General features: G+C 36.3%; 1 protein-coding gene across 1 annotated transcript; it reads left to right on the top strand.

Annotated features, from left to right (window-relative positions):
- The first annotated feature begins 6431 nt into the window (after positions 1 to 6431).
- On the top strand, positions 6432 to 21909 carry AMBN (ameloblastin). Its single transcript, XM_019663197.1, has 11 exons — positions 6432 to 6455; positions 10616 to 10684; positions 13203 to 13253; positions 14744 to 14791; positions 15360 to 15470; positions 17274 to 17510; positions 18417 to 18455; positions 18698 to 18757; positions 18855 to 18899; positions 19309 to 19353; positions 21373 to 21909. Exons 1-11 carry the CDS (start codon positions 6432 to 6434, stop codon positions 21907 to 21909), a joined length of 1266 nt encoding a protein of 421 aa, XP_019518742.1.
- The last annotated feature ends 714 nt before the right edge of the window (positions 21910 to 22623 follow it).

Raw genomic sequence — 22623 nt, 5'->3', positions numbered from 1 at the left:
GACATAGAGTAAAAATGAAACCCAATAGGTAGTCTTCCCCTTCCCCCTTATTCTATGCTAGACTTTATTATATCCAGGAAAGCACAACACAACCTGTCAGCGATAAATACATCCTGCTGCTTTAAGAGCAGACATGTGCTTCATCATGTGTACTTCCTCTATTATTTTTGCTTGCAGTTTTGTACTGTTTGCACTTCTGTGTTTCAGCAAGAAATGTTAAGACAAGATCTTCATTTTGCCAGAATAAGAAATCCTAGCTGCTTTCTGGGAGTAGTCCTTCTTACATTTGCAGGTTAATTAGTTTAGAGTCCAACATTTTACCACATCAACCAAACATTACCTTCTCTATCAAAAATTCAGTAAAATCCTGCAAACTCTTCATCCCTGAGACTCATGGTCATAAAATTTTTTTTAAATGTTTTAATGATGTTTAACCAAACATTTCATACACCTTGTGAAATGCAGTGTTTCAGAGTCACAACAAAATTTCTTATTGTATGGTCATTACTGTAATTCACGTCTGTCTACAAATAGTTGAAATTTACTTCTCAGAGATAAAATAAATCTGCAGGAAGTAATCAAGTGAAATATACCTTATATTATATGTGATATTATACCTCATATTATATGTGATATTATAATTAATAATATATTATATAATATTTATATTACATGTACTCATATGTTACATAATCAATAGTGCTCTACTCATTGGGCTTATCAGAGAATGTGCTGTTCCAAACAAGTGAATTTTCATGGAAATGAAGTTTAAAGTTGGCCCACTTCCTACTCACCACAACTTACTTAGAAAGGAGTTCTAAGAAGCAGAAAAGAAAATGAAGAAATACGAAGACAGGATCAAGGTCCACATCACAAATTCAGAGGAATATGGACGGCCTAACTAGAGATTAGGATGACTGGGAGCCACATCACCACCAAAGGCAGAAAGAGCCGTCAGAGCCCCTCTCCTCCCCTCCAGCCTGTCTAGGTGCAGACGCAAGATTCTGGGGTATGGTCTTTCACAGCAGGGGCAGAGCTGCAGATGGGTAGGCTGGAGAGATTTAGAGAAGCAGGTTTTGAAACTAGAGGTATCTTGGATTAGAAAATTTTGTGGGTTTTTTTAGTCTATAGTTATTGACCTAAAACTGAAAGATTTGAAGGCTTTTGATCTGAAGAGTCTTTGGAGCTTAGTATGAGCTTTGGGGGGCCCATAAGCCTATTGACTGTGTTAAGAAGAGCCTCGAGAAAACGCAAACATGGAATTCATTGATGGGGCTTGTTCTAGGTTCCAATTTTAAAAGAAAAAGGAATTAAAAGAGCCTCGAGGTTTCCTTCTGGTTTGTTAAGCCATCCCGTCCATGGAAGGAAAGGAAGTCATAACTCAGGACTAGAGATCTCTTGTGTATCTACCAGAATACTGCTTGTGGTCACCCTAGAAATTGATAAAGGTAAGCAATTACAACACATTTCATTATTTTAGAGGCAAAACATCAATAATTTTACCTCTTTGTTTCCTTAACTTAAAGATAAAAACATAATCTAACCTGATTTTAATGGCAAAATAACCATTACAACACCAATTCCTATTTTAACAAGGGCTTTTAAGACATTCAGAAGTAGATTCTTTATCAAGTGTCCCCAGGCTGTCTTTTTGTTTTTATTTTGTTTTGTTTATCTTCGTTGTTGGACTCAGCTATTAGGTCTGGTGACTATATGTGTTTCTAAAATTAGGAACCTTGGTTTTACATTTTGGAATATGGATATAGTAATAACTGGGAAAACGGGGAGGCAAATCAGTTTCTCTTCTTTTTCTGCATGTAAGTTAGCTAAATTCACTATGTTTGGCATTATGATTATATCACATCCTACTGATTGAATACCTTTTTCACTAGTATCATTTAACCTCAGCTGATTTCCATTTGCTTCACCATCATGCAATCAGCTTCTTTCTTTTTATAGGTCATTCCTTCAGTATGGAAGGGTCTTTCACCTTAATAGCTGTCAGTCTATATTCTTTATTCACTGCAATACTGGATTTAAAACTCATTTTCTACAAGAATGCTTCTATGATTAAGCCTGTCCCATTCTGATAACCTTATTCGACATCCTTTTAACATTTATGCTAAATCAATAATAACTTGCATGAATTATGTACTTACAATGTGCTAGACACTTAGTGCACTATTTCATTTAATCTTATATAGATTCTTTTACATATGAGGAAACTGAGGCACAGAATGGTGACATAACAACTAGAGAATCATGAATCTTTATCTCAACCTGACCAGTCTTACCTCAGAGGCCACATTCTTAGCAACTAAGCAATTTGTACACTATTTTCTTTTACATGATATGATATTTCCTAATAAGGCTCATGTCAGTTCATATGTCAATATCATGTGTGGTTTCTGAGCTAGACTTAATATTTTTGACGAAAAGAAGCTTGAGTGTCTATCTTTATATCATTAAATTTAATACAATGGCCTGTTCATAGCAAACCTTTAATAATTGTTCTTTAACAAACTCAGCAGTTAAGTGACTAGCATAAAACATGTTTCCTGAGGGCCGGCTGAGTGGCTCAGTTGGTTAAGAGTTGGCTTGGGAGCCTGAGCTCTGAGCAGCAGGGCTTGGGTTCGGATCCCACATGGGCCAGTGATGCTGTGTCCTCTACAGCTAAGATGGTGAACAACAACCCCACCTGGAGCTGGAATGCCATGAGTGGCCAGCAACAGCGCGGGCTACAGTGGGGCTGCAAAGGGCTGTTGTGAGCTACTGTGAGTGGCCAGCAGCCAGCTGAGCAGCCAGCGTGAGAGGCTGGCAGCTGGCAAGAGCTGCCATGAGCCACTGTGAGCGACCATCCAATGGCCGGTGACCAATCTGCCTCAGCTGAGAAGAGAGCAATGATCGCAATACCAACATAGGCCAGTGAAGCAATGTCCTCCACAACTAGACTGAAGAACAAAAGGACAGCAACTTGTCTGCTCCCTTCCTGCAATTCCCCAATAAAATCTTTAAAAAAAAAACATGTTTCCTGAATTGCTTTCCAATTATTTATACCAGAGGCTTCTCCTGGGCAAGACAAAAACCAAATACCATTTCTACTATAAAAATGACTCTGATATCAACATGTAGGGTTAATGTGTGAATAGCTGAAATTCTGGTCAACTCTCTCATTCTTCCAAAAGTCCTTCTGAAGTGGGCTTAACATGGGTATCAGCTGGCAGATGATAATAATCCTGAAGAAAAACAAATAAATCAGTGTTTTAACATACAAAGCAAGTGGGCGTTTTACCTGGCAAGCTGTTGTATCCATTATAGATATTTTTGCCATAATCTCCCTTGTTTCTAAAGGGCCAGTACCAAATTTGTTTACTAGCAGAATTTTCAGGTATGTGTCTTTGGAATCCACATGCAAAGAAAGGCATCAAGGGTGGAAAATGAACTCAACCTGACTTCAATAAAGGTACATGAAGTGTGCTGTGTAAGAAATTACTGTGAAATAGAAAGCCTTTACATGGAAGGCATTTTAACTTATATATTATTTTAATGTCTGTCAAAAATATTACATCAAACATGGAAAGAGATTAATTTATATGTTATATAAAATGTTTTATAATATATGCTCAATTATATATAGAAAACACAAATTAATATGACTATCAATTTCTCTGTGGCTAATAAGTAAAAAGTGAAAATTTTGCAAATGTGGAAACATAATAAGTAATTAAACATGTGAGGAAAATATTTAACCTAGATAATGAACAAAGAAATATAAATTAAAACACTAATGGAATACAACATTATGTCTATTAAATTGTGAGGGAAAAATTAATTAAATAAACAAATTCTGGCAGGGCTATGGTTGGTAAAATGGTATACATAAATTATTGATAGCGTATAAATTTGGATAATGCAATAATACTTATCAAGAGTAATAAAAATAAGTATATTTTACAGTAGGAATCATATACATAGTAAATTACACTAAGAACATAAATCAAAAAATAAAAATTTTAACAATATTTATTAATTGAAATATTTATGGTAAAAATTATAAACAATCAAAAGTCAAAAAATATGAGTCTTGAGCATCAATTTGAGAAGCTATTACCCAGCCAATTTAAAATATAATATCTATCCCTCAAACTATATCTTAATATTTATAAAGAAAAATTATACTTAAAGTACAATTGTATCTATGTTAAACATGAATTCAACGCGAATAACTGCTATAAGAGAAAAAAATGAAAACGATGAGGTAGTAAAATCCTATCTAATTTGTCTTTCTTCTGTATTTATATAATCATCATCATTATTATGGAGTTTTTTTGTTATTGTTCTTGATTATGAAATAAATAGAAATCAATAAAAAATAGATCTTCAAATATTGTCTGCAGTTTTCAAAAAAATGAATATCCTATTAGCAGGCAAAAATAATTCCAATTTGACTTCTATTTTGTAGGAGTATATGGTAATAATGTATGAATAGATTTCACAGAAATGTATTATTATTTTTTGGTAAGAATTAAAAATCAGATACAGTAATGCCTCAGTTTGCGATCACAATTTATTCCAGAAACAAACTACTTGTATTGCAAGACATCTCTCATTTACCAATTTAGAACGTATTATTAGGTTGGTGCAAAAGAAATTTGCCAATACTCGTAATGGCAAAAACCGTTATTGCTTTTGCACCAACCTAATAGAAATGTTTGCTCGCCTTGCAGAACACTCGCAAACCGAGTTACTTGCAATCCAAGGTTTTACTGTATTTAAAAATCAGATATAAACATAGCCCAAACCAGCATGATAATGGGCCTTACATAACACTAAGTAAAAACAATCAGTGTGGGTGGCATGGTCTTTAGAGATTGACTCCCAGCTCTGCTACTTAATAACCCTACAGGACACAGTACTCTTTCTAAAGCCCAGTTTTCACAGAACGTTGTGGGTGGTTCATGAAGAGGAAGATAAGGAATATAAAGCACAGCATCCAGCACATGATAAGTAGTCAATAAAAATAAGCTATCGATATTATACACATTAGGCTTTAGTGTAAGAGCCATTATTCCATTTATTATTAAAAATTGGCCTTCCTCTGACATGACCATACTCTCTGCCCTTATTCCCTTGCACTAACACATAATACTCCCTCAGATTCTTTCCCTGAAACACTTAGCAAGTCACTCAATCACTAGCTATTAATTGAGCATCTTCTTAAATCTCATTCTTCCTTCAAGGATCATTCTCCTCATACCTGACCCCAAAGGGTTTCTCCAACATCATAAGTCTTATAGCATTCTTTTGTAGCAGAATTTCCCAACCTCACTACTACTGACATTTGGGGCTAGACAATTTTTGGGTGGGGGGAGTGGAGGGACACGCTATTCTGTATATTATAAGGTGTTTAACAGCACCCCTGGCCTCTACTCACTGGATGCCAATAGCAAATCTTTACTCCCTGTCACCTCCCACTGATAAACTATGACAACCAAAAATACTTCCTATCTCCCAGACATTTCTAAATGTTCCCTGGGGGTGGGGAGGCAAAATAATCGCTGACTGATGGCTACTAGATTTATCAGAGTAATCACTTCATAAGTTATATAAATGTCTAATCATTATGTTGTACACCTGAAACTAATATAATATTGTATATTGTATAATATATTGTAATTAAAATTAAAAATAAAAATCCCTGAGAATCACTGTTCTTTAGTTTTCTTACTTTAGCAGTTAATCCATGTGGGATTATGCCTTCTGATATTAAATGAGCTTTTTAATTAAATTATTGTTGATTTATTGTATGCTTCATTAACTATTTTTGTGTATCTCTCTTCTTTGAGTAAATAGCTGATAAATTTCCTACAGACAATTGTATTGTGTTGTACTTCCTTGTATGTGCCAATAATTAATTTGTCCATATCGTCAGCCATTGGATGATTAGTGATTGATTGATTTCAGCATAGTGCGTAACAGAAGGACTCTGGAGCCAGATGTCTGTCTAAATTCTGGTTCTACCACTTCACGCAATTTACTTCATCTCTCCATATTTTAGTTTTATCACGTGGAAAAGGGGGAGAATAATATGTTCTTTGTAAAATTCTTGTGAGAATTTAAAAAATGAATATATGTAAAACACTAAAGTAATGCCTTTCCACTATACATACTATCCAAACATTACCTATTATAATGAGCATAGAACACCAAAGGATGCAACTTAGTTGAATAGGTGATTTCTGCCCCACAGGAATGTTTTATATGGTTGAAATACATAAAAACCATACTCATAAAGCTAGAAGACTACATGCAAAATAAAATGTGAAAGATCTATAACAAGCTAGCTGTCACAATGTAGTGTATGATTGATTGCCAAATAACTGATAAATATTTGGAATTCAGAAAAGGAAAAATCACAGAGGAATAGAATGATGGGGGAAGAGGTCACAGAAAAGGTAAAATCTGAGCAGAATGTGAAAAAAAAAGTTGTAAAGAGGTGAGAAAAGTGTCTAGACATAGAGAAAAGTTCAACCAAAACCCCAGGAAGAGAAAAACCATGACACATTCTGGGAAGAGTGAGTAAACAAGTCTGGCTACAGTAGAAGGTTGAAGAGGACATGTCAAAACAAAGCAAAACTTAAAGTCCATGCATGGTTTGTCGTGTGGAATCGATATACCCATAAGCAATCAAAATCATTCCTATACATTTTAGTTAGTTGTTTTAGTTGCCATTGGTGGCTGGAATAGCTACAGCCAAGGCCCACAATCCAGTATGAAACAGATTTTCAGCATACATGTTTCTTTATTTCAACAAGAATAATAATAATAACTCACATCCATTGAATATTTTCTTCATACCAGATAGTGTGCTGAGAACTTTATACTTATTATTATATTTAAATTAAATTAAATTAATTCTGTCCTATGATAGATAACATTTCACAGATGAAATTTCTATATGTAAATACTATATATATTAGAGTTGAGTAGCTCACCCAATGTTACATGATCAATGTCGCAGAGGGGATTTAAACAGCTGTGCTCTCAGCTACTATACCACAGGATCTTCTTTCTCTAGATTTTTCTTTATAGCTTTTTCTGTGACATGTGTCCCCTCATGTGTCTCAGAGCTTCTGTCATTCTGAGTTTTTTCTTTTCTGCTATACTCTGGACACAGCCTTTTTTTTTTTTATTGGTGCTCTCGTTCTTTATACAGGTACAGTTTTGAGCAACATAACATAGCTTCCATCAGCTGCAATGACTTCCTGAACACCTATAATCACTATCAGAAGAATATTCGTATACTCATACTAATTTCCAAGTTTTTTGTGATTAAAACATTTTTCATACACTGTAACAGGATTATATTTACTAACTTTCCAAGTAAGCCAAAAGTAAAAAACTGTTTACTAGATGCAAAATGAAGCCAACTTTTACTGATTACAAGAATCATTATTACTACATCAATGCACTGTGTCTCACGTAAAGCAGGATATAAGATTGGAAAGATGAATTGAAATGTTAATTTGACTATCTAGTTACAGAAGGTGAATTTTACATTAGAGCCTTAGAGACCCTTAAAAAAACTTTGAAGGGGGCAGTGAAATCCTGAAACCAGTATTTCATGAAGGTAAATTTGGTGTGAGTATGCAGGAATTAGAGAAAAAAACTAAAGTAAACATCTGGAAGATGATAATCCAAAACTGAGTCTGAAGGACATTTTAAAAAGATGGAAGCAATAGATATTTGACTTAAGACCAAGACAGAACATGTGACTCTACCAAAACATCATTATTAGAATGTCATAATTATGCTCATAAATCATAGAAGACATACAGTCACACACACCATTTCCCTGTTAGGCAGTCCGTTAGGAAGTTTATTTTAATCCCATAGATTTAGCATCAACTTTCATGCAGAAGTGCTTTTCATCAGGTCCCTGTTCTACCCTCTTTGGAGCTCATGGACCTAACTGCCAGTACTTCTCCTCTTATAACACACACACACACACACACACACACACACACACACACANCACACACACACACACACACACACACACACACACACACACACACACACATACACACATACACACACAGTATTTTTGTGGTTCCACGTTTCATGTAGTTTCTCCCACAAAGACAATTACCCCATTTATTGTGCATCCACTGTAGGGCAGCTGCTGCATCTTCATCATTTCACCAAATCTTTAAAACAAGCCTGTGTACGAAATTATTATCTTACATTACAGAATAAGAAATGGAGTCTCAGAGAGATTAAGGGACTTGTACGCAAACACCAGAGCCAGAATAAAGAGAGACAGGAGAGGGAAAGAGAAGCCCAAAACAATGCTTTTTATTTCGATAACATTTTGCTATTTACAAAGCATATACACATTCCTTATTTCTTTGCATCCTACAAATGATTTGTTATCAATGGGAAATAGAGTTTTTCAGGGACAGCTTCTTGGGTAACATTATTTGAAGCTGTTAGGTCTGCACGTAGGTATGAAGACTTCTTTCTTCCGTAATACCAGCTTCCACCATGTTCCCTGTAATTAGCAAGATCCCTACTTCCCTAAAGAGGGTACTGAGTCATCCCTTCTTAAGAAACTAATCTTAAATCCTTATCCCTCCCAGGTCTGAAACCACACCTTTGGAAAGACAAGGGGGGGGGGCGGGGGCAGAGAAATAACAAAAGCAGCTAAAGTTCAATCCACATCCAAGGCATTCTTATCTGTTGGTGAAGAAAAACCCATCCATGTTGACATTAGCAACACGAACACAAGTTACTAACCTGGTTTCATACTAAATGCCTGAAAATGGGTCTATGTAAACAGTGAATTGAGAATTGTGCCCATTGACTTGATTGGTTCATGGAGAATGCTCTGATTTATGCCCCTCTCCCCGCAAAGAACAGGCACCAAAGGTTTACCTGAAGTGATTTTTTCAGAGGGTCCAATTGAAATTTCTTACAAAAGTTTGGCTATCTCTAGTCTAATATCTTCAGGAAAATATCTAGGAAATAACTAAGATACAAAAATATCTAGGAAATTCTGAGGAAAAAACCTATAACATTATTCAATATTGTCATCCTCTCTTTCAAGTCCAGAAAGCTATTTTAGTGTTTCTTTCTAGACTGTGTGTTTGTTGGGGGCGGGAGGGGAGTTACTTTTACCACAATAAATATGAGGGTGGAAATCGTGAGACTGTTGGCATTAGGTTACTAACTTTATCTGCAGATAAAAACATGCACAAAAACACATAATGGTTTATTTAGCACCTATTTTATATATATTTCCCCCAGCTCACCAAAATGATTGTCTTCAAAGCTTATGTTCATTATTCCTTTACTGTCTTCCCTGCAATTGAGTTCTCTGAATAAATACAAGGGCTGAGTTACAATTAAAAATAATGACACTCTACTGGGCCAATGTTCTTGCATGCAGTAGAAGGGCGTGGGCTAATTACAGGAGCAGAGCTTGGGGTTTTCCCCCCCATTTGCTTCACTTTGATTGGTGGATTGACACTTTAAATAAAGATTTCAGGTCTTCCTTGAATGAGAGATACAGAGCGAGTCCCAGGCACACACAGTCCAGAAAAATAATTAATCTTCTTTTCTTAGAACTATCTTGGTTGGCATCACCAGGCCCTGAGAGCACAGTGCAGGCCAGCATTGAAGGTAAAATGTGATTTTATGATTTCCATCTGATTCCTGTAAGTTCTTTTTTCCTATCTCCATGAAGCTTTTTAAAGAGGATTTATCATCTTTGTCACCAGAAGCTGAATAGTAGATTGTTGTAAACCATTAGCATGTTGCAAAGAAGACATGTCTAACACCCTTCCATCTACAGAAAAAGGCTTACCTATGGACTTCTTTTTACTGTTTGTGATTATTAGTGACAGTGACTAATTTATAAAAGTATTAAAAGATAAGCAAATCTCTTGACTAGACAGATTTTGTTCATGTAAGAGTAAAGAGCCTTCTGAACTTATAGATAATTTTAAAAAGATAATTCATTTTAGAAAAAGGAAAACTCAATTTTGAGACATATTTTCCACTAATACCTTGGAAATTTACATTTTAAGGTCATTCTTATTTTAAAAATGTAAGTTTGGACATGGTCTTCTGGGTAATCTAAACATAGAATGATGTACCCTATATATCTGCAAATAAAGATTTGTTATGAAATGTCTGTAATATATTTAAAACGCATTTCAAAACTTACTCTGGGAGGAAACAAAGAATAAACTCCTGTGAATGATACTGAATAGACCAAAATTTCACATTGTGGAAGGGATTTGCAAATTCATTATTCATTTTCTAAAATGAAACACAGCAGTTAAAGAATATGTTTGAAGGTTGTTCCTACATGTTCATTTAGATTGTAGTTCCATAAAAAAGGTACTTGAAATTTTTTTAATTGCTTGTCAATTCTTTCCTAAAACTACTTAATACAAATCAGTTGTTGAGCAACATTTAGTTTTTTGTTTTTGTTTTTTGTTTTGAACCTTGTTGTGAAGAACAGAGACTCGGCTCATTTGAAATGTCTTTTAACCATTCTGAAGTAAAAATTGATCTGACTTAATTCTCCAAACTAACTCTGTTTCAGATCCCACTTTTCAAAATGAAAGACCTGATGCTGATCTTGTGCCTCCTGGAATTGAGCTCTGCAGTGCCGGTAAGTCCGAGTCTTCTAGAGTGTGTCCTAGAAGAGACATTGTCAGGCACCAAACAACACCGAAGGACCTGGGCTGAGAGTCCCTGCCTGCACTTATTTGAATTAATCCAGTGGTATAATTCCTACTGAGCCAAAAGTCATAGTTGCCCAGACATCAGCCTTACCATCCAAAAACAATAATTCAAACATCTAATTTTTTTATTCCAAAAAATAATTTAAATATTCCAATGACAATTTCTATGTCTTATTCCATTCATTAAAAGATGAAAGGCTTATGTGGCCTCCACAATGCCACGGCACAATTTGGTTATCAACTACTTGCTACCACTGTGAAATGGAAATGCAAAGAGGAAATTTCTCCAAAAAAATAAAGTACATTTTCTTCATTTTAAAAGAAAAATATTAGCCAAATTACTATGGTTATAAAACTGAGCTAAGTGATTCCATTTGAAGCTAGTATATAACCAAGAAATTTGCCTTAAAGGGAAGATATTGTGTGACTAAGAGCTGAAGTTTCTTTAATCAAAACAGTCCATGGCAATGGGCTTATTGTATGCTTCAGTTCCACAAGTGGTCCACTCTATCCTACACTGAAATGATCTCATATGAATACAGCTTCCTTTGAGCACTGAAGTACTGCAGCCAATAGTGTGTGATTCTGTTTTCATGAGGCCTTTATTCAGCTGCTATATGCATTTGGCAAATATTGGCTGAGTACCTGCCATGTACCCAGCAGTGTGCTGAGCAATGGAGACACAAAAGTAATTATGACATGGTCTCTTGCCTTGAGGCCTCAAATCCAGTGGCCTCAAATGACCTTTAAAATAATTCAATTCCTTGAGAAAAAAAGTTAGCTACTTAAGCTTCTTAAAGTTAAATGCTTTGGAGAAAAGTGATGAAAACTGATTCCAAGGATGAAAACCTTAATTCTACAAATAAAAAGAGTTTCTATTTCACTACTTAACATGAATTTTAAATGAAAGAACACCTAAAGCTGCCACCCTAGCCTACCCTTGTATGATACTAACTTTGGAGTCAGCCTCAGTCATCCATCATCAGTTGAATAGCTTGACACTCTTAGAACCTGTACTGGTCCATTCCTGTCAGTCAGGTCCACTCTAGGAACAGGACAACTGCTTAGGACTGCCAGCTGCCTGCCTGCCAAATCAGATAGTCTTCTTCTTTTACTTAGGCATGGGAAATGTATCCTCTGTCTATTTACACTCATGTAATATTGTTCTTTAATTCATGACTTGGAGCAGATGAAAAGCAAAGTATACTTTGTCTTGTAGTTGAATCTGTTTGAGATACCTTACTTGTGTACTGGCCAATGGGAGGAAAAAAGGCTCCACTCTCACCCACACCACACACACACACACACACACACACACACACCATTCTTCCTGTCTACACAGGTAACCTTTTTCTCTACATGGAATATTTACTCACATTTGTAACTCCTTTCCCTCTATCTATTTCCAAAACTGAATTATTTGGAGAAATTCACACCATGATTCAAAGGATGGGATTTTACCTATATAAAAAAGTAGGAGATGGAAGGAAAATAACATATGCTCAGGAAAATATTACTGATCTTCTTACTCATAAAGGAAAAATACTCCAAATACATTTAGTGGAGATCCCGTAAATGTTTGTGGTGTAATGAAGGAAGGAAGGCATTAAAACCCCTGGACCCTAGATAGTAAAAATATTCAAAGAACCGGAGACCCTCAAAGTCCAATTTACTCTATCCCTACTCTTCCACTCTCCATTTTTTCCACTGGTATTTGTGCATGTTAATAAGGATTGGTTTAAAAAGGAGAATAGCTTACATTTTAGAAACTTAGTTGTAAATATAGCTATATTTTAACTTTTAAACAAACACATAAAGTACAATAGTACTCACAGTTAGAATGTTTTTTATTTAAGAAATCACTTTTGATATGATCCGCCAAAATATCAACACAGATCAACAGGTTTATACATAAAATAATCCTTCACTAAAGATGATGCAGGGTTTGTTGGAGCCCTGTGAATAGGAGGCAAGTTAGGTTTTGCATGTGGTTTTGCTGAACGCCATGATCGCATGCCACATGTCACATTCCATAAACCAGAAGCATGTAGGTTTGTCAAACACACAAGAAAACTGGGCTCAAGTTTGTCCCCTTTGTTTTTTTATGTGATAATATTTAAAAATATAAAGGACTCTTAGTTTTCTATATTGATGCTTTATTTTACTTCTCATTTGTTCTCAATGTAATTTTCAAACGAAATCAAATTTTACTTTTAAAGCAACATAGTATTAAGATCTAGACAAAGGGCAGTTGATTTGTATGGGAACAAAGTTATTAAATAGCATGCTAATTCCCCAAATAATTTAAATTCTTCATTCTGCCCAAAAGTTCAAGTCATTTGGAAAATAAATCAAATGGTGGCCCTCCAAGCTGTACTTCCTTTTTCCAGGAGGTAAGGAATTTCTGACCAATGAGAACTCACAATTATTCTTGCTTCCATTTAGATGTTTCCTCAGCAACATGGAACACCAGGCATGGCTAGTTTGAGCCTGGAGGTATGTATTGTCAGAGCATTTACATTTAATTTTTACATTTGTATGTTCCTGATAAGGGAGCTACGTGATGGGCTCTTTCTCAGCTTGCTTAGTCAGAAGAACTCAGGGGCTGTCCTCCTGTGCAGTTAGTTCTAGAGAAGCTTATAACATTAATTAGAGCCTCGTCTTATAATTTTACTGTACTTTTAAACTATCATGTGTTTCAGCCTGTAGAATGTCATCTGTATGTGATTCAAAGCAATACTAATTTTTTTTTTTCATTTTTTTTAGCTGAGCCATTCTGCCACCTGTTGGCAGCTCAGTGGCAGCTCAGATCCGGCCGGGAATCAAACCGCTAGTTGCTCAGAGATCGCACTCTTGAGCAAGCTCTTAAACAGCTGAGCCACTCGGCCAGCCCTCAGAAATAGTAATATTTAACATGCAATTATATATATGCTAGCATAACTACTGCATTAATATAATTATTACATTAATTAAAGCACATTGTCCTGAAGTCACAATTGGTGTTTATATTTAGCTCTTCTCCTTATAGTATCTTATATGATAAAGTTCCCATGAAGAAAATTAACCTTACAAAATTTAGTTTATTTATAAGAACTCCTGTAAATAGCATTAATATTATACTAGGGTACCTGCTGCATAACCTGTGTTAGTATCATGGCATTTCTCATGACTAATATATATTCTGTTCAGAAAACTCCCAGCAAAATAGAAATGTTTGACCATATTAATAGAAAATATTGACAGTTACAAATAGAAAAATATTTATGAAATGACATTTTTTTCACAAGACCTTGCAAAATTGATTTGTATCATGACAATCTGAAGGCACTCAATACCTACATTACCTTTCACATGGAAGCTAATTTCAATGAGTTTTGTGGGGTTTTTTCACTTTCTAGCTTAAACTTAATTAAAAGCACTCTAAACCTCTTCCCATTAAATTAAAATTGACTTTCTGTTGAATTGGCAGTATTTTTGACAATCTATTCAGATACCATTTTCCCCAATGTCTTTTAAATTTTTTATTTTGAGGCTTTTTTGTTTGGGAAAGAGGTAGAGGTTGTCTTATTTTGTTTTGTTTGTCTGGTTTTTCAAATTCCTCTTCAGGTTGAATTTTAAAAGGCAAAGTAACGTAAAGGGTGAAAAAGAGTCAATGAACCACTGTCCTTGGGATTACATTTACGTTTCAGTGGAATGAGCTATTTTCCCATGTTTCAATGGGACCTCAATTAAATAATGTGTCCCCTCCTTTAATTAATCATAAAAAGCAAGCTCACTATTTTAACAGCAATAATACCAACAGTGGCAGAATCACATTTAACATTTCCACTTTTCAGTGGTGATTTATGTCTACTTCTATTTTATTCAAAATATATTATTCAAAAAACTTTGTGCTAATGATGTCATATGTTGAGAAATCAGTTGTGTCGTATAAAAAAGGAACATATGTGGTAAACACTAACCCACTTCTATTTTTTTCTTTACAGACAATGAGACAGTTGGGCACCTTGCAGGGACTAAACATGCTTTCTCAGGTAACCGTATTTTCAAATATTTCTTATTACAAATTTAATGGTGGTGGTGGGAGTGATATTACCAGTAGCATTGTCATTTATAAATATGTTTGTGAACAGATGATATATTAAATATTGGAAGAACACATTAGTATATGGGATAACCTAAAACAAAACAAAATCCTAGGATGGGATAGCAAGGGCAAATAAAAACAATATTAAATTTTCCTTAGTTAAAAAAAATCTTTTTTGGCACCATCAATTTTATTATACAGCTCCAGTTATGAGCACTTAAAAGGCTAAATCTCAAACAAATTTATGGGAATATTGCAGTCTGGCTCAGAATGGAAGAGAGTGTTTATTTATTCATATTAATTAACCAATATCACTCTTACTTTTTCTATCTCTACACTTTCTGTAGATTTTTTTTAAAAATTACAACCCAGTTTAAGCCAATATTAAAATATAAGTCTCTCTCTCTCTCTCTGTCTCTCTCTCTCTCTCTGTCTCTCTCTCTCTCTCTCTCTCTCTCTCTCTCTCTCTCTNTCTATCTATCTCTTCTTCCCCCACCCCCACCCCATGTCTTTAGTATTCAAGATTTGGCTTTGGAAAATCATTTAATTCTTTGTGGATGAATGGTCTTCTCCCACCACATTCCTCTTTCCCATGGATGAGACCAAGGGAACATGAAACTCAACAGGTAAGTTAGTTACATCAGTGTGTTTGGAATGTCAAGCTTTAAAATCTTCTCCTACTTACCTTCTCTAAGTTGTCATATGCTACCCACAGACAGGTAAGAGTAATGAACAAAAAATTATCTAAATACCAAGAAAATCAAAACTTAAAACTACTGTTTTTAGTACTTTGGAAAATTTAAAATAAAATGGTCCAAATTTTCAACCCTTTGAATACTATTTCAAATAGGAAGATATAGCCTCCAAAAGAAGAGACCTACATTAAGATATCAGCAATAACAAAAGCTAAACTATCCTTAAAATGGAAATAGGCTAAATCCTGGGCAATTCTCATTTAATCAAGATTTCCCAAGTCATTATTCAAAGGTGCATTTAAAATGATGCCAAAGTTCTGGTTCAAACATCATGAACCCTACAGCAATCAATAAATATATCAATCAGTTAACCATTATTTATTAGGTGCCTTGTAAATACATAAACCAAATTGGAGATTGGGAGTGAAAGTGAAGACATTTAAAAATGGCTCCAGGACCTGCCGAGTGGCACATTCGTTAAGAGCTGGCTTGGGGCACCAGAGAACCCCGGTTCGGCTCCCACATATGAGGGCCAGTGACACTGCCCTCTACAGCTAAGATGCTGAACAACAGCTCAACCTGGAGCTGGACTGCTGTGAGTCGCTGGGGACAGCATAGGCTGCAGCCCCTGCTGCAGTGGGTTGCCATGGGCTACCATGTGTAGCCAACAGCCAGCGTGAGCGGCCAGCAGCCGCAGTGAGTGGCCATCCAGAAGCCGGTGACTGATGTGCCTCGCGCGGAAGAGCGCAATGATGGTGCCAACTTGGGTCAGTGAAGCAACGCCCTCCACAACTAGATTGAAGAGCAAACGACAGCTACTTGTCCATTCCCCTTCCCCCAATTCCCCAGCGCTGTTCCCACCCCCCAATTCCCCAATAAAAATCTTTAAAAAATAAATAAATAGATAAATAAAAATAAAAATGGCTCCAAGCCTCATGAAATTTCAGATCTGGTTAGGAAATAAGACAAGACAACATATCACAAGGGGCTAATTGTGAAGTATAAGTAACGAATAAGGATTAAGTGATGAAAGCCATCGGAGTCTGGAGACGGGCAATGGTTGAAGAGGAGAAGCAGAGTCAGACTTATGAGATTTCCAGGCCATTTTGAGGAATTTGCAATCAATTTAAAAACAACAATGAGCCGTTCACCACAGACAATTTCAAAGAGCAACAAAATAGGGTTGTTTTGACAGAAACTTTTTATTCCAGATGGCCTTCCCCAACAGACAGCATTGCCTACCAGGCCACATTTAGTGGGACAGTTAAATTATGTTAATGGTGACTGTTTCCAAAATGGACTGTATGGTGCAGAAATTTAATTAATTTTTTATTTAATTACCCTTTCTCCTTTCATTAACTAAAAAATAAATAATAATAATAATAAATGTATTAAGTAACTATCATGTGCCAGGCACTTGTTAAGAGCTATGTTAAGTCCTGGGGCTATAAAGATAAATGAGATGTATTCTCTCAGTTGACTGAGGGGACAAAGATTTATAACAAATAATTGTAGTCCAGTCAGAAAGTGGTAAAATAGAGATACAGAGTGGCAACTATGAGAACCAGAGGAGGAAATGACTCATTCTACCAGAAAGTTCACATAGCTTCCCATCTTCATGAGCAGACCACAATCTCCCAAGTAGAAAGCTCCCCAAGCTCTTTTGCTTTAGAAATTCTGGATGCCACAGTTCAGCGAGTCATCACCTGACACTCCTTTTAAATTTCTCGACAGTATGAATATTCTTTGCCTGTGCATCCCCCACCTCTCCCATCGCAGCCATCTCTGCAGCCTCAACATCCAGGACAGAAACCTTTCCTCCATCCCACCGTTGTAACCGCCATCCAGGACACAGCCCAGAAAGGAGGGCCTCAGCCTCCGGTTTATCAGGGACAGCCGCCCTTGCAGCAGGCAGAGGGGCCAGTGGTTGAACAGCAGGTGGCACCATCCGATAAGCCACCAAAGGCGGAGGTAATTCCTTTCTCTGAAATCATACCAGGATCACCCACTAACTTAATGAAAGAAACCTGATGTGCAGAGCACATTTAACTAATCAGAGCTTTCAGGCATAATGCACAAAAATACAAATACTTTTTAAAGCATTGACATATCTAGGAGTAGAACCTAAATATACATTCCTGTCCTTTGCCATCTGAGGTGGAGCATGTACTCTAAAAGATCCTGTGCCTATAAAACTTGATTTCTTGGCTGCAAACAATGAAAGCTTTCAGAGGAAATAGGGAAAGATCAGAGAAATACAATTCTATCACCAGGGTCCTTTTCAGTGTTGGAAAGGACTGAGAAGAGTGATTGATTCCTCAGCATTGCAAGTAGTACTTTGCATTATTATTTCTCTACCTGGCAGTAGAGAAGGCAACCATGCAAAGGAATCTTGTAATAATGTAGAGAGAAGAACAATGGAGAGAAAAGGCAGGTACCATGTAACTACTATGCTGCAGATATTTAACATTCCCCCATATCATCCTGACTTACACTCCTCTAAAGGTAGGCATTAATTATCCTTTTTAAAAAGGAGAAGACAGACTGAAACGTTATAAAATGTTCCCAGTATTATACAAAATTCAGTGGCAGTGTTAGAATTCAAACCAACCCAGCATGCTCTGATTCCAAAACTCTTACTTTCTACTCTGCAAGAAGTAGTGAATCCACGATAGACATGTCCCATCTCCCTGCTCGTGCACTTGAGTCGTGTCACTAACAGGTATCAGTAATCTTTTAGTTTGTACTCCCCAAGACTAATGAAAGTAAAAGTCAGGAAACTCATTTGAGATTGTTTTATCATGTTTGTAAATAAGTGTTTGGTTCACTTTGTCCATTTTGATAATTTAGTAATTTTAATATTCATCTGTGATTCAGTTACCAGGAATGGATTTTGCTGGTCCACAAGTTCCATCAGTAAGTACAAATCTCAGTGAGACTTTCTTGGGAAATATATCTCTATATATCAAGAAAGAAAAGTAAAGATTTTTAATTGCCCCATTTATTATAAATATGAAGTATACAATGAGTTCCTCTGTTTACGTAAATGTTAAATAATTCTTTGTCATACAAATTTATCTGAAAATGGCTGTAATGGGAGATCTGCCTGTGTTGTTAGCAAATAAGAATTACTTATTCTGTTTTTTAACCACTTAAAGATCTTCTCAATAGCCCGTTTGATTTCTCGGGGACCAATGCCACAAAATAAACCATCTTCAGTAAGTTTCTTTAAGTACCACCTCTCTGTTTATAATTTATTTAAAAGTTTTTCCCTGAGAAAATGCATTTTGTGGTGATTATTGTATTTATATTTAGCTTTATCCAGGAATGTTTTACATGTCCTATGGAGCAAATCAATTGGTAAGTCTATATCTTATAAAAAGTATCATTTTTTAATTAAATCTTATCTTAAGAGCTAAAACTATAAGATCTAGGCCTTACATAATAAATTCCATGTTCTCTGAATGCCTAAGCTAGCAACTGAAATGGCAAGGAGGCACACTTCCTATTTGGATAATTCTGGACACACACACACACACACACACACACACACACACACACACACAAGGCATTAAAGACAAGTAAATTTTCTATCTGAATTATCCAAATTGGCTACAATAACGGCTCCTCTCTCCGCTTTATTCTGCCTCTGGACACAGCATTAATATTAAGAGGTAGGGAGAAATTAAATGATTTTTAACTTTCTCTTAAGTAGTTACAACAGGAGTCAGCTGGTTCATAACATGATGCAGTGTTTCTTTTTGAACAGAATGCTCCTGCCAGACTTGGCATCATGAGCTCAGAAGAAATGGCGGTGAGTGATATCTTCAAACTCTTCTTAAAATAGTGGCCAAGGGATAATAGTCACTGATGACTGGCTGCAAGGGACATTGGTCTTGAATGTAGTCAAATATAAACACAGGACTCCAAAACCAAAAGCTTGAGTCTGAAGCAGCATACAAAGATTTCATTACATTTCCCATAAAGCTATTTCTGAGTGATGAGCATTTATGCAAATAGGGTTTTGCCCCATTCTTGAATATGAGGAGAAGATAAATCTCTCTTAAAAAGTCACTGAATGGCAAAAACTTCAAACCAAAAAAAGATATATGTGGTTCATGCAAAGTTCCTGTTCTTTCTTGGACCATTTAACCTCTCAAAACAAATTCGACAGCATCAAAAATCATTTAGACCTCAAAACTGAGAGATCAAAAAGAAAGAGAAAATTAACCAACTTTAAAATTTGATTATCATAAAATTCAAAGTATGTTAATAAGTTGATTCAAGTACATTCTTTTTCTGTTATCATTATCCAGGCATACTACAATTTTAAAATGTGAGATCAATAGACACACAATTTGACTTTCTCTCTAAGAAATTTCTACATTACATCTGTAAAGCACACTGAATTAACAAATCATTATCAAGTACAAATACTGTCAAATTAATAAATATGTATACACACATGGTATCACTGAAAGAAAACTTGCATCTTAACATTGAGTGCCTTCTGTGAGTTAGACACATAGAAAGATATGATAGAGATAAAATAAATGTTTCCTGTTTTTAAGGAGTTTAATCAAAGGAAAAGATTGATATGAGGGCCTATAATGTCAAAATCATGTGATAAGAGCATCAGAGTTATGAAACAGGGAAAAGAAGAGGGGAAGTTAGCCCAGCCCAGGGTGGAAAGTGTTACCCCTGGAAGAGATGATGTGAAAAGCTGAGAGTAGAGAACCAGGAGAAAGGAAGAGAAGAGTATTATATCTATATAACACCAACACAACTGGTTAAAAATTCAAGTAAGTGTTGATCATCATCTTATAATATTAATTTATTTATGTTCTGCTTCATTTTCAAAAGTTTTTGCTGTAACTTATGAAAAACACACAATAAATGTAACCAAAAAGTTGAGTATAGAATATAAAATGAATCAAAATTCTGAGGAAGTGAGAATACAGAGATGATAATGACAAAGCCCTGCACAATTGCTGTAAATAGCCTAAGATTTTGAGTTCAAAATTATGAGCAGTGAAGGAAAAAATAGGAAACATGACCAGTTCTAGAATTTTAACTGTACACAGGAAAAAAATATTTCTGTTCCTCCAGAGAAATCAAGCTTCTTTTCCTTATACATGTAAAAGAAAAAGAAAGAAAGAAAGAAAGAAAGAAAGAAAGAAAGAAAGAAAGAAAGAAAGAAAGAAAGAAAGAAAGAAAGANAGAGAGAGAGAGAGAGGGAGGGAGGGAGGGAGGAAAGAAGGAAGGAAGGGAGGAAGGGAGGAAGGGAGGAAGGAAGGAAGGGAGAGGGAGAGAGGGAGGAGGGGAAGGAGGAAGGGAAGAAAAGGAAAAAGGAAAAAGATCTTATATGAGGCTTAATTCATTTGGAAGATACTGAGAGATGTTATTGACAAGGTCCCCCAAAACTTCCGTCAACACACTCAGAAACGGATAGGTTTTTGTTTGTTTTATTATGGTATTGCCCATTTCAGCTGCTTACTGTTTTCTTAAAATTAAATTCAAATTACCTTTTGCCTGTAGACTCAGTTCGCTGCCTGGGTTCTCTCCTTCCCACCCTTTCTGCCAGGCATAGCAAAGCACCTCCATCTCCCTTTCACAGCAGAGGGCTCCCCCAATCCAGAAAAGTACAGAATCCTCTCCCTTACATTTCAGAGCAAGTTTGGTGAGAAATGTGCTTACACGAAGCTGTCAGTTAATTCCCTGTTCCCTATCAGGGTTTTTTTTTTCTGGTTTCTTGCCATATCTCACCAGATTTAATTGCATGATATAGCAATAGTATATGATAACGGTGTCTTTGGTAAATATTTTTTTCCAGGGAGGCAGAGGAGGCCCCATGGCCTATGGAGCCATGTTCCCAGGATTTGGAGGCATGCGGCCCAGCCTTGGAGGGATGCCCCACCACCCAGGCTTGGGCGGGGACTTTACTCTGGAATTTGACTCCCCAGTCGCTGCAACCAAAGGTCCTGAGAAAGGAGAAGGAGGTGCACAAGGCTCCCCCTTACCAGAGGCCAACCTAGTCAATCCAGAAAACCCAGCTCTGCTTTCAGAGGTAGCTCCTGGTGCCCTCGGAGGGCTTCTTGCTCTCCCTAAGGGCAGTGTTCTGGGCCTGGCAAGGGGCCCTGCAGGACAGAGCAGGGGACCCCTTAGGGTCACCCCAGCAGCCATTGACCCACTGATGACCCCTGGATTAGCTGATGCTTATGAGACCTATGGTGCTGATATGACTACGCCCCTGGGAGAAACGACCGTGGATACCACAGTGACCCCGGACACTCAGCAAACATTGATGCCGGGAAACAAGGCCCAGCAGCCCCAGGTTATGCATGATGTGTGGCATTTCCAAGAGCCCTGAGAGCCTTGAGTTTTCAGCTACTTTCTGTATTCACAAGCTCCCCAGCATTGTCCCCATAGGATATTTTTTTGCTAAAACACTTATTACTCTTCTGCAGCAAACGCATTAAAAGTGCTAAGCATATATTAATAAATACAAGTGGCTAGAAATAGTGTAGGTTCCCTTCTTGCTTTCATTCTCTTATTGAAATAAAATGTGTCGACAGTCTCTTTGATTTAGAAATACTACTAATCTCTGCATTTGAAAATCACTGTTTCTTAGCTATCTTAGGTTATAAAATTTCTCTTACTAGCGTGACACTGTTATATCTAGGAAATGTGACACGGCTTTGGAAATTTTTCTCTAAGCAAAGGCACATAATCCCAAAATTATATGCTATTTCATTCAAATGTTATTAAACAGGGATCGGTGGACAATTACTGACTGATATCACTGGGTTTGGTATATTGGATTTAACATTCTCATTTGTAGAGTATTTTATTTAATCTAGTAAAAAACATCTAGCCTATTTTAAATAAAGACTTTTTCTCACTGAAATATCAAGAATTATACGCTTATTATTTACATATATTTAAATGGTTAAGAAAAGCACACTCATCCCCTACCTTTGCTACTCTTTACCCCGTTTTATTCAATTCATTCATTCTTCCACGGAAAGTCTGTTGAGTATGTCCAAGGCACGGTGCTAAGCAACGAGGACACAGTCCAGGCTTT

This window comes from Hipposideros armiger, unplaced genomic scaffold, assembly GCF_001890085.2.
Source record: "Hipposideros armiger isolate ML-2016 unplaced genomic scaffold, ASM189008v1 scaffold_386, whole genome shotgun sequence".
Taxonomy (NCBI): domain Eukaryota; kingdom Metazoa; phylum Chordata; class Mammalia; order Chiroptera; family Hipposideridae; genus Hipposideros; species Hipposideros armiger.
This window is presented reverse-complemented; position numbering and strand designations above follow the sequence as displayed.